Source organism: Coloeus monedula (genome assembly GCF_965178545.1).
Source record: "Coloeus monedula genome assembly, chromosome: 5".
NCBI classification, from domain to species: domain Eukaryota; kingdom Metazoa; phylum Chordata; class Aves; order Passeriformes; family Corvidae; genus Coloeus; species Coloeus monedula.
The window spans coordinates 47,276,425-47,291,249 of record NC_138785.1 but is presented as its reverse complement, the minus strand read 5'-3'; the positions used below and the strand labels follow the sequence as shown (position 1 = coordinate 47,291,249).

The following is a 14,825-nucleotide window of genomic DNA, read 5'->3' as shown; positions in this document are numbered from 1 at the left end:
ATCAAATGTGGCTCCAATCCATCAGTGTTATTAGATGCTCTGCAGAACAGGAACTGAAAGTCTTATTATTTAAGTTAATTTACTTACACCCTTAATTTTTAGTTCATAGATGTGTAAAATTCAACGTGTAAATTCTTCATAGAAGAATTGGTTACTTCTTCTTTTGCGCTATGTTCCAAAATATGCTTTCAAACTCCATCCATGACACAGCATCTGGTTACTATTCTGTGAAGAACATGTATGTATTTTCTATTGAAAGGAAAATTTTGGGTTGGATGTTGGTGTGGTATGGGACCATTTATCCCAATGACACTCGTGACTATATTTTGAAAATGATAAACCAGTATAAAGTCAAAGCAAACTTGAGAAATTTGAGCTACATTTGAATAAAATCAAGAATAAAATCTTTTACCTCATTTCTTCCAAGAAAAGTGTACAGTACTGCTTTTTAAAACCAAGTAATTACATCATGCCATTAAAGACATCAGCCACACTTGGAGTTTAGAGTTCTTTACCAGAACTGATGAAATCTTGAGTCACTGTCTGTTTGAGCACCCAAATACCCTGGTGTTGGAACTAGACTCTTTCAATGGGCCCCCCAAAACACTCAGGAGAAAAGCAGTTCTGCAAGAAAATTTTAACCAACTGATGTCTTCTACTTCATGCTTCTATTTTAAAACTGAGTGTCTCAAGCTGTTGTTATCTGAATAGCACTTCTGCACGAAACACTGCTATCTGTGCTGCTTCAAAGAGCTTTCAGGACAACTTAGTTAGGTTTATGCTTCACTGGACAGAGATCTAAGTTTATTGGCACAGCTACAAAAACATGGGAATAACTAGTCATAATTAGGAGCCAGATCATCTATAAATGTCAGTGGGGAAACAGACCTGAGAAAAGTGAATCATTAGTAAATTACAGGGAAAAAATGATGATTGTTCAGAATTAGTTTTCTGAAGTCAGCTTTGGAAAGTACTCTGTACAGCTAGGTCACTGTAGAATGTCATTCACAGCTTCTAGTTTACACTCTAAAATCTCATCTATGATGTTGAAAAAGTGGTCTGGAGACTCCAAGTCGTGAAGAATATTTACAGATAATAAACTAATTGTTAAGAGAAAAAAACGTACCCGGCTGAAACCTCAAAGAGAAACAGCAGCTATTGGAAAGTAAAGCCTATTATAAATTATATTTTTCAGTCTATAGGGATTCTTTGCAGCTTTGAGAAATTATTTTTCATTATGTATTTTCCTTTTCATTATTTCATGACATTGTCAAACAAGGAGCAATGGGAAAGATGTTTCCAGCAAACACTACTTTGTAAGGGTGTGCCAGGGACTGAGAGAAAGGTCAAATGTACATCTTCTGGAGGGCTTCAACATGCAGATGACAGTGAAGTCCCACCTAAACACAGGAGCTATTCTACTGTGCCAGTAATGACTACTCTTAAGCCCACCACAATTAAAGACGATTTTGCTATTGACTTACTGCATTTTGGATCAGGCCTCAAATAATCAAGTTACATGCATATACTAATGCCCACTGGTAGATGCAAAGAAGTAGTGGGACCCATCATAAATATTGTTTCTAAAGCTGGCAAATAGATTTTTACCATAACAGTGTGACTGACAAACAATAAAGATTAAAGAGATTTATCCTTTTAGGACCTGTTGCTACATCTGTTGAAGTTAATATTCTGGGTACAGTAAAGAAAACTCTACTTGGATGTGGGAAAAAATTGTGGGGGAAAGATGGGGAAAGAAGGTACAGAAGTAATTAATATTTAGCAGAAAGGACTACTTCTCCCTTTGTACACCACTGGCTGGGTTAAAGGTCGTGTGGCTTTTACAATCATCTCTAATTCATCTATCTGGACAGTTACATGCCAACCCCAGTTAAATTTGGATGCAAATTTCTTTGCGGCTCTTGTAACACTTAGTTCAGTTTGTTCTGATTTATGTCTATAAGACCCTCATTCAGGTGTGGAATTATCTCAGGAAGTGATGGCTGGCTGGGATGTTGGGTCTCAGTTGATAAGTTGATCCTGGTCCATGTGTATCCTTGTTGGCCACGTGAGTTATAGCCCAGCTGTTGCCTTCCAGACTGCTGGGAACTGGGCTTACACTATGGCAGCTAAGGTGCATCTGAAATCTACTGTGTTGTAACAGAGGATGCGTGAATAAAGAATTGACAGTATCAAGAGCAATAGTGAATTACAAATTTTTATGTTTCCTGTTGAAACATTACCCATTAAAATCATTATTGCACCTTTCTACCTATATACTCAGAGGGGTTGTTTAATGCAGCATTTGAGAATACAATAAAGGATATTGCAGAAGAATATTAATATATCAAGACTCAAAACACTCTTGTGGAAACTTACAGCATGATCAAACTGTGAAAAATGGAAATCTTATTTAAAGAGATCAGATATATCCACCACTTCTCTCTTAGCTCCATCACTTCCAAGATGCCAGTGATGCCGCACTTGCCACCTAGGTAGTTTCTCGGATACCAGCAGAACCTTTAACAAGAGAAAAACTGATTGAAAATTCTTCCAGAGCTGCAAGTATTTTTTGGAAGGTATTTTTGTCTGTACTTTTGTTGCTCCAGAACTGAAAAAAAATATTGAAGAATCTGAGATGCAACATGAGCTACACATTGGCAGAGCCAAAATCAGCTTCCTAATGAGGAGTCTGGCACTGAGTATGAGCACTGAAACCTCCAGCCATGGCACTAGTAACACTGGTGGTGATGAACTGAAGCCTTGGCAGTTCTGCTAAGGTCTGGCTGACAGAGACGGACAGTGAAGTGCAAGCCTGTTTGTATACCAGTCCCATATTCAAGGCATGACCAAATCCCCAGAGTGGGCAGGAACCTGGGCATCCCTGTGCCTCAGATATCTTCTGGACAGTCTCCATAAAAAGGCATTATCCTGATATGCAGATGTCTTGATTTGGAAATGAGCATCTTGCTTGTTTCCTAAAATAAGACTATAAAGGTAACAGATTAAATGTGTCACTAAACCCCATACTTATAAAACCTGAAGCTTAGAGTAACTTTACTCTCCCAAATCAGAGATGGAAATTAATCTATACATCTAAAAATCACAACTGTGTTTCCAAACACATGGGACCAAAAGAAAGCATAAAAAATCAAAACCTAGTTTCTTTTCAATCCTTTCCCACCTGTCAACCCAATATGCTTAGTTCCTATAGCAGAGGATGATTCTCCCTAATTTTATGTCATTTTAACTTGATTCCATTTCATTTCACATCACCAAAGCACCATGTAGACCTCTGTCACTAAATAATTCTAATATTGCCAATTTTTAAAAAATCCTCAGAATCTAAATGTTGTCTTCACTTTAGCACTCAGTTTCATTCCAAGGTACAATTCTTTCCATTTTGCATTGAGATCGTTAAGAATGAAAAACTCAGTAAGGTATTCAGATATACTAAGCTTGAGGATAAGAATTAGAAGAGAATATCCAAACTTTTATAAGCAGCCAGAAACGAGTCCAAAGGGAAGAACTCTAACACAGGCTGCCATGGATACTGGAATTAGAAGAGCACCCAACTCCAGGAACTTTACCCTCACAACTGCAGAGTGGCAGAAACAACCAAAATTTCTGCAAATACACTCATCTCTGATATGAAAGAGCTCTCATATGCGTAAGAGAGCGCCATTCTGGGGATAGCGCCCAGGCTGCACCTGCCCTCTGACGACTCCTCCAGAGGTGAGTTCACCTTCCGTTTATAAGGAGTAGCATAAGATAATTTTCTCCTTAACACTATTAATAGCCAAAAAGCTATTACTGGAGGAACAGTGGTGACAGCCATAAGGCTATCTAATCCTTTATAAATTCTCAGCTCTTTCATCTACTGATGAAACGAATTGCGTTGACAGCTCTCTCTTTTTTGGTAAATCGCCTCTAGTGTGATTACTTTGCATCCTTCCCCGCTCGCTCTCTCCTCCCGTCGGCCGGGGGACAGCCCGGGCGGGAGCCCCGACGGCCCCTCCGGGACTTGTCTCCGACGGCGGCGGGGCCGCGCAGCCGGTCCGGTCCCTGCGCCGGGAGCGCCCCGCTGGCGCACGGAGCGCGGGCGGGAGGGAGCGGGGCGGGGCGGGGGGAGCCGCGGCCCGGCCTCTCCCGGCGCCGGGGCTTTTAGGCGGCTGCCCGGGGGCGGGGGGAAGTGGCCGGGAGGGAGCGGGTCGGTGTCGGCCATGCCTCCCCCGCGCCCCGCGGCCCCGCGCGGCCGGGGCGCAGCCTCCGCCGCGGTGCCCCGTGGCGGCTGCGGGGCGCGGGGGGCCGGCGCCCGGCGCTGAGCAGCTCCGCGGGTGCGATGTCCTCGCTGGTGAAGGAGGACCTGGAGAAGAGGCTGTTCGGACCCCGGCGGCAGAGGCTGCACGAGTTCATCGAGGTGGAGGGCGCGGGCGCCCAGCGCTACTACCTGTGCGCCGCAGGTACGGGGAAGCCGCCGGGCGGGGCCGGGCTCCAGCGGCTCTGCCAGGGGAGGCGGGCGCGGGTGGGAGCGGGGGGACGCGAGGGAACGGGCCGGGGCTCAGCGTCCCCCGGGCCGGAGCGGAGCAGCGCCTCGGCGCGGGGCGGCTGCCGGCCCGTCCCGCTCCGCCGCTCCCCGGCAGGGCACGGAGCCCGGCTCGCTGCTCCCGCTCCGCCAGCAGCCCCCGAAGCGGCGGTCTCCGATTTCTGATTCACACCCGCTCCAGTTTTGACACTAGCGGAGGAACACGACATCTGCCCAGCAGCTGCGGGCAATGCTCTGGCCGTGGCAGTGCTGTGAGCGCCTGAACTGCTCTGAAAAGAGCAAACCCTTACAGTAGTTCTAATCAGGTTTTCCATAGAAAAGTGTAACAATGCATTAACATTGCAGGAAACATTTGTACTTTTTTTGCACTATCCCTCGTCTTTGTCTAATGTCCTGCATATTGTCTCTATGACATTTTGAACAACAAATTTTGGTTTAAATAAATACACATTGAGTGAGTAATTAGCACAAACTTCGAGTAAAACAAGATTGCTTTAAGTGGTAATTATCTGGCTACTTTCTAAATTTCTTTTCAAGTGAATAATCTGTTTCATAGGGGTTTTAGATCAAGGTTTCAGAAAAGCTGGCTTGTTGGGGTTTTAAAATTATTATTATTTCAAACCACTGGAAGATACTAAAAAGAGAAATGTCATCTGTAAGTAGTTAGGTTGAAGTGAATGATTCTTTCAGTCTGTTTCCTCTTTATAACAGGTAGAAATAATATGTGTGCTTCAGACATAAATTAGGTTGGCATCCAATATTCTACGTTCATTATCTTTCTAAATATCTGAAGTCCTTAGAATACATGAGCTGTTTTGCAGATTATTGGAAACCCCGACCCAGCTATGTTCCCTGTACTCCTATAATTTTGGTAGAACAGGCTTTGTATTTTAGAACTATAAGAACAATTTTAAGGAATTAATTCCTGAATATCATAAGGCTTCTAAACATACAGAAATACCAATCTCATTCATAGTTTATGAAACTGTCCAGTAGAAGTATGATTAGTTGCATGTGGTAGATCTATAAGCAGTTCACTCTTGTGGAACATCCAAAAAGGAGAAATAACATCATGCACCTTTAAAATCTTTACTAAAAATTTCTCTTTCAGGTAGAGGAGAATAAACCATTAAAGAAAGCCTCTAGTCAGATTTACTGTTTGGAACTCTCTAAAGATATAAAGGAAAATTCACGTAGAGTACTAAGAGTAGGATCTCTCCCATATCTAATATTAAACTCTCTTAATATACTCAGGCACAGTCGAGTAAGTGGTGAGTAGAGTGGAAATCTGATTCTGAAAGATGGGTTGCTTCCAGCTGCCAGCAAATACTGTGCTCTGCAGTGATTCTGTAGGATCAAAACACATTATCTAAAATCTTATCCCTGCAATGCAACCTCTGTGTATTTCTGTTGATTTCAAATTACCACAACAAAAAAACAGGGAAAAAAACCAAACAAAAAACCCCAAACAACCAACCAAAAAAACCAACCAACCAACCGAAAAAAACCCAGTCAAATTGTAGGCAAAACTTCAGTGGTCTATGCCTTTTGAAATGTGTGTTACAACAAAATCCTGGTGTGGGTAACTGAACCATCTTATTTTTGTGCCATATGGGCAACACTATTTCCTTTCCTTTTCACAGTAGCAAGTCCCAGTCCTTGCATGAAGGCAACAGTATTCTTTCACGAAACAGATTATAAACCCTAGAAGAATGTAGAGCTGAAATGCAACCCCATTCAGGGGTTATCACAATCTGGTATTGGTATACCCAAGAAAAAATGGTGGGGATAACATTTTATTGTCCTACAGACACTGAAAAAGGTGTTTAGTCCATGAAAGTCCTTAGGAAATACTTTGTGCTCTATGAAGGTATTGCTATAGCTGTACCCTCCTCGAGCAAAGCTTTTAGAGCTTAATAGAATGACATGGTAGATCTGAACTCATGCTCTATATAAAAAAAAAAAATTCTCTTTGGCTCTTTTAGCTGAGAGCAAGATCAAGCAGTATGTAAAATGCAGGAAAATGATTTTTTTTTTTTTCTTAACTGAAAATAGCACACCTAAGTTTCACCACTAGGTTCATTATGCCTTACATCTGTGCTCTGTCCTTACGTCACAGGATTTCTGTTGTCGGAGGGGTAGAGCAGTGGCCGTGTGGGGTCCTGGGGGCCCCTACAACATCCCTTTGTATTTTTGAGAGGACTTGGGGCTTGGGCTTGCTTCCTTTTGTTATAACTCCGAGGGAGACAACATATTCCCTTATAAGCTAGCAAACCAACAAACAAAATGGGTGAAACTGAAAGTATGAAGAGAACTTCCTAAGATTACTCTGCTAGATTTGCTTGCAAATGAAAACCATTGTAATTTCTCCATGGAAGATAACACAGTAGTGGTCTTTTGGTTAAAAATGACGGAGCAACTGTGATTGATAGGACTAGGAAAAAAAAAAAGTGATTTGTATTTCCCAGGCAGGGAAGCCATAGGCTGAGAGAAACTATGATCAATTAATATATTTTTCCACTGTTTTTCTTTGCAATGGAAAAAACCACATATGCCTTACATATATACTTTGTTGTTACTTAACCATTTTCTTATAAGAAGGTGAAAAGTAAGAGATTTTTTAACAGAAGGAAGGTAAAACCAACAAAGTTTCAAAACAGGGTAGTATTTAGAAATAAAAGAATTTTGCTCCTGTGTTCCTAGCCTCATGCTATGGTGTCAAAATGCTCCTGCCAGGTGTAGGTGACTTCTTGACCATAACTTGGGCTACCAGATAGCTTGGGAATGTTGCCTGCCCTGCAGCCATCAGCAACTGGATGTGAAGGAGATTGTTCAGGCTCTGGTAGTTTTCACACTCATAATTGTCTGTTACAGAAATCCAGTCTCCTACTCAGCACTCAAGGTAATCAATTAATAATGGTAGCTATTGCAAAAAGCATCTTCATTTTCTTTTTAATCTTGTTTCCTGCCTAAGTTGGAAAATAGTAATTTCTATAAATTTAGCACTGGACAACTGGAAGCCTGAAGAAAATTTTCAATGTTAATTTCATTAAGTGGCCTAATTACATATTATATAGGGAAATAAGAGGTTTGCTTTTAAAAAGTAATGGCTTCATAAGAGAACTTCCTTCAAAGAATGGAAAATAGAGCACAAGTCATGCAAATACAGAACCTTGGCAGAAGTTTTGCAATCTTCTAACTGTAGCACATCAAAAAGACTCCCTCTTGAAGTAAGTAGGATAATGCAGACCCAGTGCCAGAATGAGGCTTTCATTGCACTGCTAGTGAATTCACATGAAAGGCTTTTGAATAGACAAGACTCCATCTTCACAGGGTGGGTAAGGTAAATCATAAATCTACCTAAAGCTGACTGGTTTCTTTCTGTTGTCATGACTGACAACATTGCACTATTCCTACTACCTAGGCAAAATAAAACTATCAAGTCCAGTATCATCATAACTTTAGGAAGTACTTGCTTGCATATCTAAACTATTTTTTTTCTTGCAGTAAATAAAAGTAAAGAAGTAGAAATATGTATGGTTAAACACTGGCGAGTGGACCGAGAGGAGAAATATGAAATAGTTGAAAAGTGGTTTTTGAAAGATCTGGAGATGATTGACGGAAAAGAAGCAGATACTGTAAGTGTTACATTATGCATTATGTACATAGAGAATAACTTTCTTCTTTTGCAATTTGGGATACGAGTATTAAAATGCATTATCTGAAAAATAAAGTTATGTTACCAAGGAATTTTGGCTTTATTGCATGTGAGAGTCTCCACATCACATTGCACTGTTGCAGGGGAAGAGGAAGGCAAGATATTTTTGTTGATTTGTTTATTATAATAGTCTTCATCTCTCTGGTTGAGACCTGAGGCAGAAGCTGGGTGTTTTCTAAATTGGTCATCCTATCTGGTAATAAAAGTTCTCTATCTGCAGCTTCCAGTGTAAACTGCAGTTAACGTAATAGATTTTAGAGTGTATCTCAAAACAAAATTTCATTTAAAAATTTTATGGAGACTGTGACCCTGTCATTTGAATGTATGAACCTATTCTCTATGTGACAAAATCAATCTATAAAATATCATGCAAGTGCATGATAGCTCACAAAATTGTGTCTTCCACATAGCTTAATCTCACATTACTTGCATCAATTCAGTATTTGCCTATTTGTGTGTAAATATGAAACAGCTTTGGCTAGATCTGGCTGACCTTGCTGCTAAAAAAGCACTGATCTCTCAGATACAATTTCAGAGGGTAAAATGAGGCTGCAGTAGTGCAATACGGAACAACACCAAAACTAGAATTAAATCCTATTCTACAAAATCTAGAAGAATATGTTGAGGATAGTATCTTACTGCATGTATGATAAGACGTTTTAATAGCTGTCTCTGTATAATAAATGTAGTCCAGAAGTACTTTTATTCCCTTTGAAAGTGTTTTCACTAGCATATGTAATCTGAACTCTATTTTATGTTCACTTGAAAGAGAAACCAAGAGTCCATGAGAAATGTTTCAGAGCCTTGTTTCAAGGAAAATGACAAACTGGGGTTGTTCTTGCTCTGTCCTGTGCACATAGCCCTCAAGGTCAAAACTAGGAATGAAGGAGACAGAGTGGGTGAACTCAGCTCCAGAGTACCCCTTCACCCTGTGAGCTCTTAGCAGTTTAGGCCCGAGGGGGGAAAAAAAGACAAAACTAATAGGTCTTTACATCCCTTCTCCAAGTTAACTATCTTCTGGAGACACTCCTGTCTCTTCCCCAGACAAGGAAGCCAAAGGATTTCCTTATCACTTGCTGCATGAATTTAACATTCTTCTGAAGCGTTGTGCTAAAACAGTCTTCAGAAATTATTCAGCCTTTCACAACCGGGATGATCAAAATCTGTCTCATTTTTGATTAAAGAAAAGCCTAAATGAACCTCAAACTCATGGGGTAATTAACACTGCTATAAATATTCATAATAGGTATTCATATCCATAGAATTTAAAATAATTTATCTGCTGGTAGGATTAATTGTGTCAAAGAGCCAGAAAGCACTAAGAAATACAACTAAGGCAGGAAGGGCAATCAATATTCTTCTTCTCCCACAGTCATAGACAGTTATAGTCCAAGTCAAGACCTTTTCATATACTGTGTTTTAGGCAACACAACAAATTGATTCAGTTCAAAACAAGACTGTACAATCCCAATAAAGTACAGCATATTGCTTGACCAAACTTGGAGAATTTTACTCAGAAAAACTCCCAATGACAAAGAATTACAGCTGCTACTTTTTAAAATTTTAAAAGACCCTTTAAGATGAATAGCAGAAGTATGTGAAGTCCTTTAGAGCCCATCATACAGAGAAAAGCCCTGCAGGTAGCTGGGCAGAGAACAACAAATTGCAATGCTAACACTGTAATATGTGTAGTACTTTCATTCTCTCTCAATTTTTTTTTTTAGGATAATCCATATTTTGATATGCATTTCCACAAAGTCTACAATATGGAAGCATATAGTTGTGCATCTAAATACACCTTTGCTCGAACACTAAGCAACCTGAATGCGATGTACCTTAAGAAGGACTTCAAGATTGTCAACTTTGATGACACCTACCTAAATGATGATTCAATCTGGTCATCCAGCAATAGAGATTTTGTAGTAGTTATGAAGGTTTGCTTCTATGCTTTCAGCCTTTTATGTCTCTCCCTCTGTCGTTTGTCCTAAAGATGTGTTTTCTAACATTGAGGTGACTGGTTGACTTTCACTGACCAGCATTTCATAAACCATCTGATCAAAAAGTTAGTAAGTGATATGCAGTGTCTCCTTTTTAATGCTACATGTAAGTAAGAAGTGGAGCATACTTTTTACATAAATAGTTGATAATTCATTTATATATGTTAGGAGGTCTTCACTCTAGCAAATACTTATATATACAAGAGACTGGAAACATAGAACCAGTAATTTTCATGGTCAGTGGTGATTGCTTATGTAAGCAGAGTTCAGCATTTGCTTATATGTTCATGGAGGTATAAATTATCTTTCACTAATAACTCAAAATACTTTTACAGCATTAGGAGCATTAACAGTTAGTTTATATCCTGGAAGTAGAAAAAAGAAAGCAATCAATTGAGTTCTGTATGAGAATGATATACATTTCTATTTCCAAATGTGTTGAAACACAGAACTCCGTTAAAGAGATCACACCTACATCCCTACAAGAATCCAATTCTCATCCTGATGGATAGGAGTACTGCAGTCAGGTACCATGGGACCAACTTTTCACCTATGCAGCTATACTATTTTTCCCACAGAACATTTAGTACTTCCTCTGGCCTTCACGTTATTTGTGATACTGTCTTAGAAAACAAATGTTCTTAAGCAGCATTGCTTTATTTGTCAGACCTTTCAGAACTTCCATGTCATTAATGTCTCCTTTCTTGCCCTTCATTGCTTATGAACAGGCGTGGTTAGGGAACAGAAATTGTCTCTATCTCTGAACCAAAAGATAAGAAAATACTATGTAAACAGTAGTAGCTGGCTACTAAAGGTACTTTGTAGGCAAGTGATAGACTTTTCAAAATTCATAGAATTACGAGAATTATTTTCACTAGTTTCTAGCTAAGTGTAAGCATATTCAGTGCACTGCCTAAAGTCACACTAGTACTTAGAGCTACATTTATCAGGGGGTGGAGTCTAGTTTGGAATGTCTCACAAAAAGTAACATCTGGACTTGTGATAGCAGTATACTACAGTAGAAACAGAGGATAAGTTGCAGCTGTGTTGAACAGAAGCTGAAGAGAACAATGTTAATGATAAGAAGCATAGTGTTCCTGCCCAGTGCCAGTCAGCTATATTAGCTGGCTGTTCATCCCATAGTCAATAAAGAAGTGCCAACCCAAAGAAGCTCATTCAGAGAAGCTTCTGATCAGAATGTCCTGCAGGGGAAAACTAGCTTTCTCCTTTGGCAGCCAAGAGAGTACAGGAAGGCAGGCTGTTGACGGAACTGGGTGTGGGCTTGGAGCTGAGTGATGTCAGCTCCTAGTAAATCAGAGGCTGATTAACCAGCACCTGCCATCTCTAAAACGGGATAGTTGTGCAAGGGTACTGTGCTATACTGTGGCTTGTACTTAGCTTTTGTCTTTCATGTGAACTCCCATCCTTAAAAACATTTCTGTAAATGTAGTTTGGATTCAAAATTGAAATAACATCAAGTAAGTGAGAATATATTTGAAAACCTGTAAAATGTACAGCTTTCTACTCTTTAAATGTTATCCTATTGTGTGTATATAGGAAAGCCCATACCTTCGGTTACTTAATATTTGGAAGTTAGATATTTATTCTAGTCATATATTGTAAATTACATTTGTTCTAACAAAGATCTTAGTAATTATTACTGTATAGTAAGACAGCTGTGAGGGCTGTTTATGTGGGCAACACAAATCCTCTGGAAATTTTAAGGACTTAAGTCTTAAATTTGCCACCTAAATACTGTTAGAGAGAAGGATTGTAATTTTAGTGATTGTTTGCATGATACAGTTGCTCTTTAGAGAATGTCTTTGGGATAATCCAGTGCAAGTAGGCGTGCTGTGACATTTGAGTATTAGCTACAAGAAGTATTTGCCCAACATCCAGCTTCCACAAAATCATCTAATATAGAAAATATAATTCATGCTACTGCTATCTATGATACATTGTCTTGTTTGAATTGTGTATTGATTGTTGAGGTCACAATGTTTTCCATAATATTTACAAATTCTTTGCTTAATAGGCACAAGGAAATGTTTTCTGGGTGGAAAAGCTTTCATCATTCATCTTGTAATAAAAACATAGAGCTCTAAAAACGAGCACTTCAGAACATTCTTTTGAAATAAAGTACATGTATACTGAATTCTTGCCCAATAATTGTCTGTATCATTTTAGAAACTGATGACAGGTAAAAGTAACTATAATGTTCAACCATATTTAATGGACTTTCACCGGTAGTTTATACATTTTTATTCTTGTGCTATATAAACATTTGATAGACTATATTGGAAGACACAAACCTGCATTTTATGTGGAAGAATATGCAATTAAAATCTCTCTGGCATTTCTTCTGTCTGATAACATAGTATTTCAGACATTCTTCACTGAGCAATCGACTGAGCAAAAGGAATGGAAAAAACAGGGACATTTATTGTCCATGTCAATTATTTCAGTTACTATCAAAAGGAAGAGCACTATAAAAGATCTTTGTGGACCTAATCTAGGGACTCTTTAGTTTCACAGTTCACTTACAGTTCTCTATAAGATGTCAACTACCAAGTGTAATTGCCTGATTGTGCTAGTCTGAGGGACACTGTCACTTTGTGGTGAGCATAGCACAGCTGTACCACAGGACACAGAGAATATGCTAAATTATAAATGGAAAAGACACAACAGGATAAATAGCCCATCTTTCAGTTAATGCAGAATTATTTCCTACATCACATTTCCTGACCTTGGATAAATGGAATGTAGTTTGAAATACAGTATCTGGGGATTCATCTAGTTCTCCTGGAAGCATTCTCCAAAATTGAATAGGAAGAAACTTAAAGGAGTAAAGGATTAACACAAATGCATCTGTAGCATTCCTATAAAAGGTTTCAACTACACGATGGAATGAATTAATATGTGAGATTGTGGATATAATGCAGATTTTCTTCAGAAGACGGTATCCCGTCAGTTCCAGAGTGAAGAAAATACATGGCAGCCTGAAAAATGAAGAAGAGTGATCATAAGCAAACAGAAATTCATGCTCACATAAGAGGCAGAAAGAGAACAGAAGTTGTCATAAAAGACAGGTGATTTTTAAAATATATATATATATTTAAACACTTTAACCAACATCAGAATTATGAATACAGGGAAACCTATGACAATAGAATTTATTTAAATATTGTATTTATTTAAAGTAGAAGTACGCCTCTCCTGTGGGTTCATTTTTCGTGGATAACTAATCTTTTCTTGCATCTTAAATTAAGCAACTACAGATCAGTGCAGAATTTTAAAAATAGTTTTGGAAGTGAAACAGAACAGGGAGCCTGTGCCTTTTAGGTTATTTTTCATACTTCTTCTCCTTTGTGTTTTGGAGTCACACACATACCAACATACTTCTTTCCAACACAAGCCTATGTTGTTTTCCCTGTCATTTACCTATTTCCCAATACCTTCAGCATATAAATCTTTTTCTAGTAAAGTGAGTGATTGTATTATGTAATTTTTAGTATGTAATTTAAGACTATTTTGTCATGCCTTAAAGTCAGTATTTGAATATCACACGTCCTTTGTACAGAGCATCTGTGGAAAGCTGAATTAGGAGGGGAGAGGATGGCACTGTGCATATTGGAAGATGATCTCATGTCAGTTTTAATGTGTAAACACATTTTAGCTGTAAAAAGTGCATTTTGGTGTGGTTTCTTTTTTCTTTTAGCGTAATTAAAGCTGAAAGATAGGAAACTAGAGGGTTCCGTCTAATTACAACAGCTTTATGAAATCTTGTCCAATATTTTTTGGCTGCCTTGTCCAGTCTTTATAGATCTAGACAGAGACAGTCACATTTTGTGGCTAAATTGAGAAATTACCAAACTATAACTTCTGTTTTAACCATGGCCCTCATAAATGATATATTATAGAATTATATAGCCTGTTGTTTTGTAAGTCAGAAAATAAAAGTACATTCAGCAAGACTTAATTGGTCAGTCATATTTAATCACTGAATATTCTGGGAAGGGACATGCAAGGATTATCAAATCCAGCTCTTAAGTGAATGGCCCATATGGGGCTCAAACCCACAACACTGCTGTTAGCACCATGCTGTAATCAACTAAGCTCATCTAAATTAGTACTTTCAATCAAGTGGAAATATGATACAGGAATTACAGAATCACAGTTTTACCTGTTAAAAATCCACTGTTGGCAATTTACAACAATCTCTTGGAAAAGATGTTTTCTGCTGTTCTTTATTGGTCATGGCCTGACGGATACATTTTATCAGCTACACACTAATGTGAATACATCATATACAATTCAAGTAATCTGGAATGATTTCAGTCTGTCCTTAACTCTGCACTAAATTACACCAACAATCCTAAAAATTAGGTAAGTGTATTGATCCTGTGGAGAACCTCTATCACAACGAAGTTTGAACTGGAAGGTCGTTCCAGTTTTCACAGAATTCAGCAGTGGCTACAAGTAGCTATAGCCAATTTGGACATCAGTTCTCATGGTTAGATGCCAAATCCTAAATATAGTCCCAGCATAATTTTTCCATCTGGAT

At 38.9% G+C, this 14,825-nt stretch overlaps 1 protein-coding gene across 1 annotated transcript; it reads left to right on the top strand.

Moving 5' to 3' along the window:
• The first annotated feature begins 4,224 nt into the window (after positions 1 to 4,224).
• On the top strand, positions 4,225 to 12,303 carry EXOC1L (exocyst complex component 1 like). Its single transcript, XM_082281523.1, has 3 exons — positions 4,225 to 4,463; positions 8,054 to 8,184; positions 9,989 to 12,303. The coding sequence occupies exons 1-3, from the start codon at positions 4,343 to 4,345 to the stop codon at positions 10,250 to 10,252; spliced, it is 516 nt and encodes a 171-aa protein (XP_082137649.1). The 5' UTR covers positions 4,225 to 4,342; the 3' UTR covers positions 10,253 to 12,303.
• The last annotated feature ends 2,522 nt before the right edge of the window (positions 12,304 to 14,825 follow it).

Coding starts and splice junctions, on each gene's coding strand:
- EXOC1L (XM_082281523.1), top strand. CDS start 4,343: ATGTCCTCGCTGGTGAAGGAGGACCTGGAGAAGAGGCTGTTCGGACCC. Junction 4,464..8,053: donor CTACTACCTGTGCGCCGCAG/GTACGGGGAAGC, acceptor TTTTTCTTGCAG/TAAATAAAAGTAAAGAAGTA. Junction 8,185..9,988: donor ACGGAAAAGAAGCAGATACT/GTAAGTGTTACA, acceptor TTTTTTTTTTAG/GATAATCCATATTTTGATAT.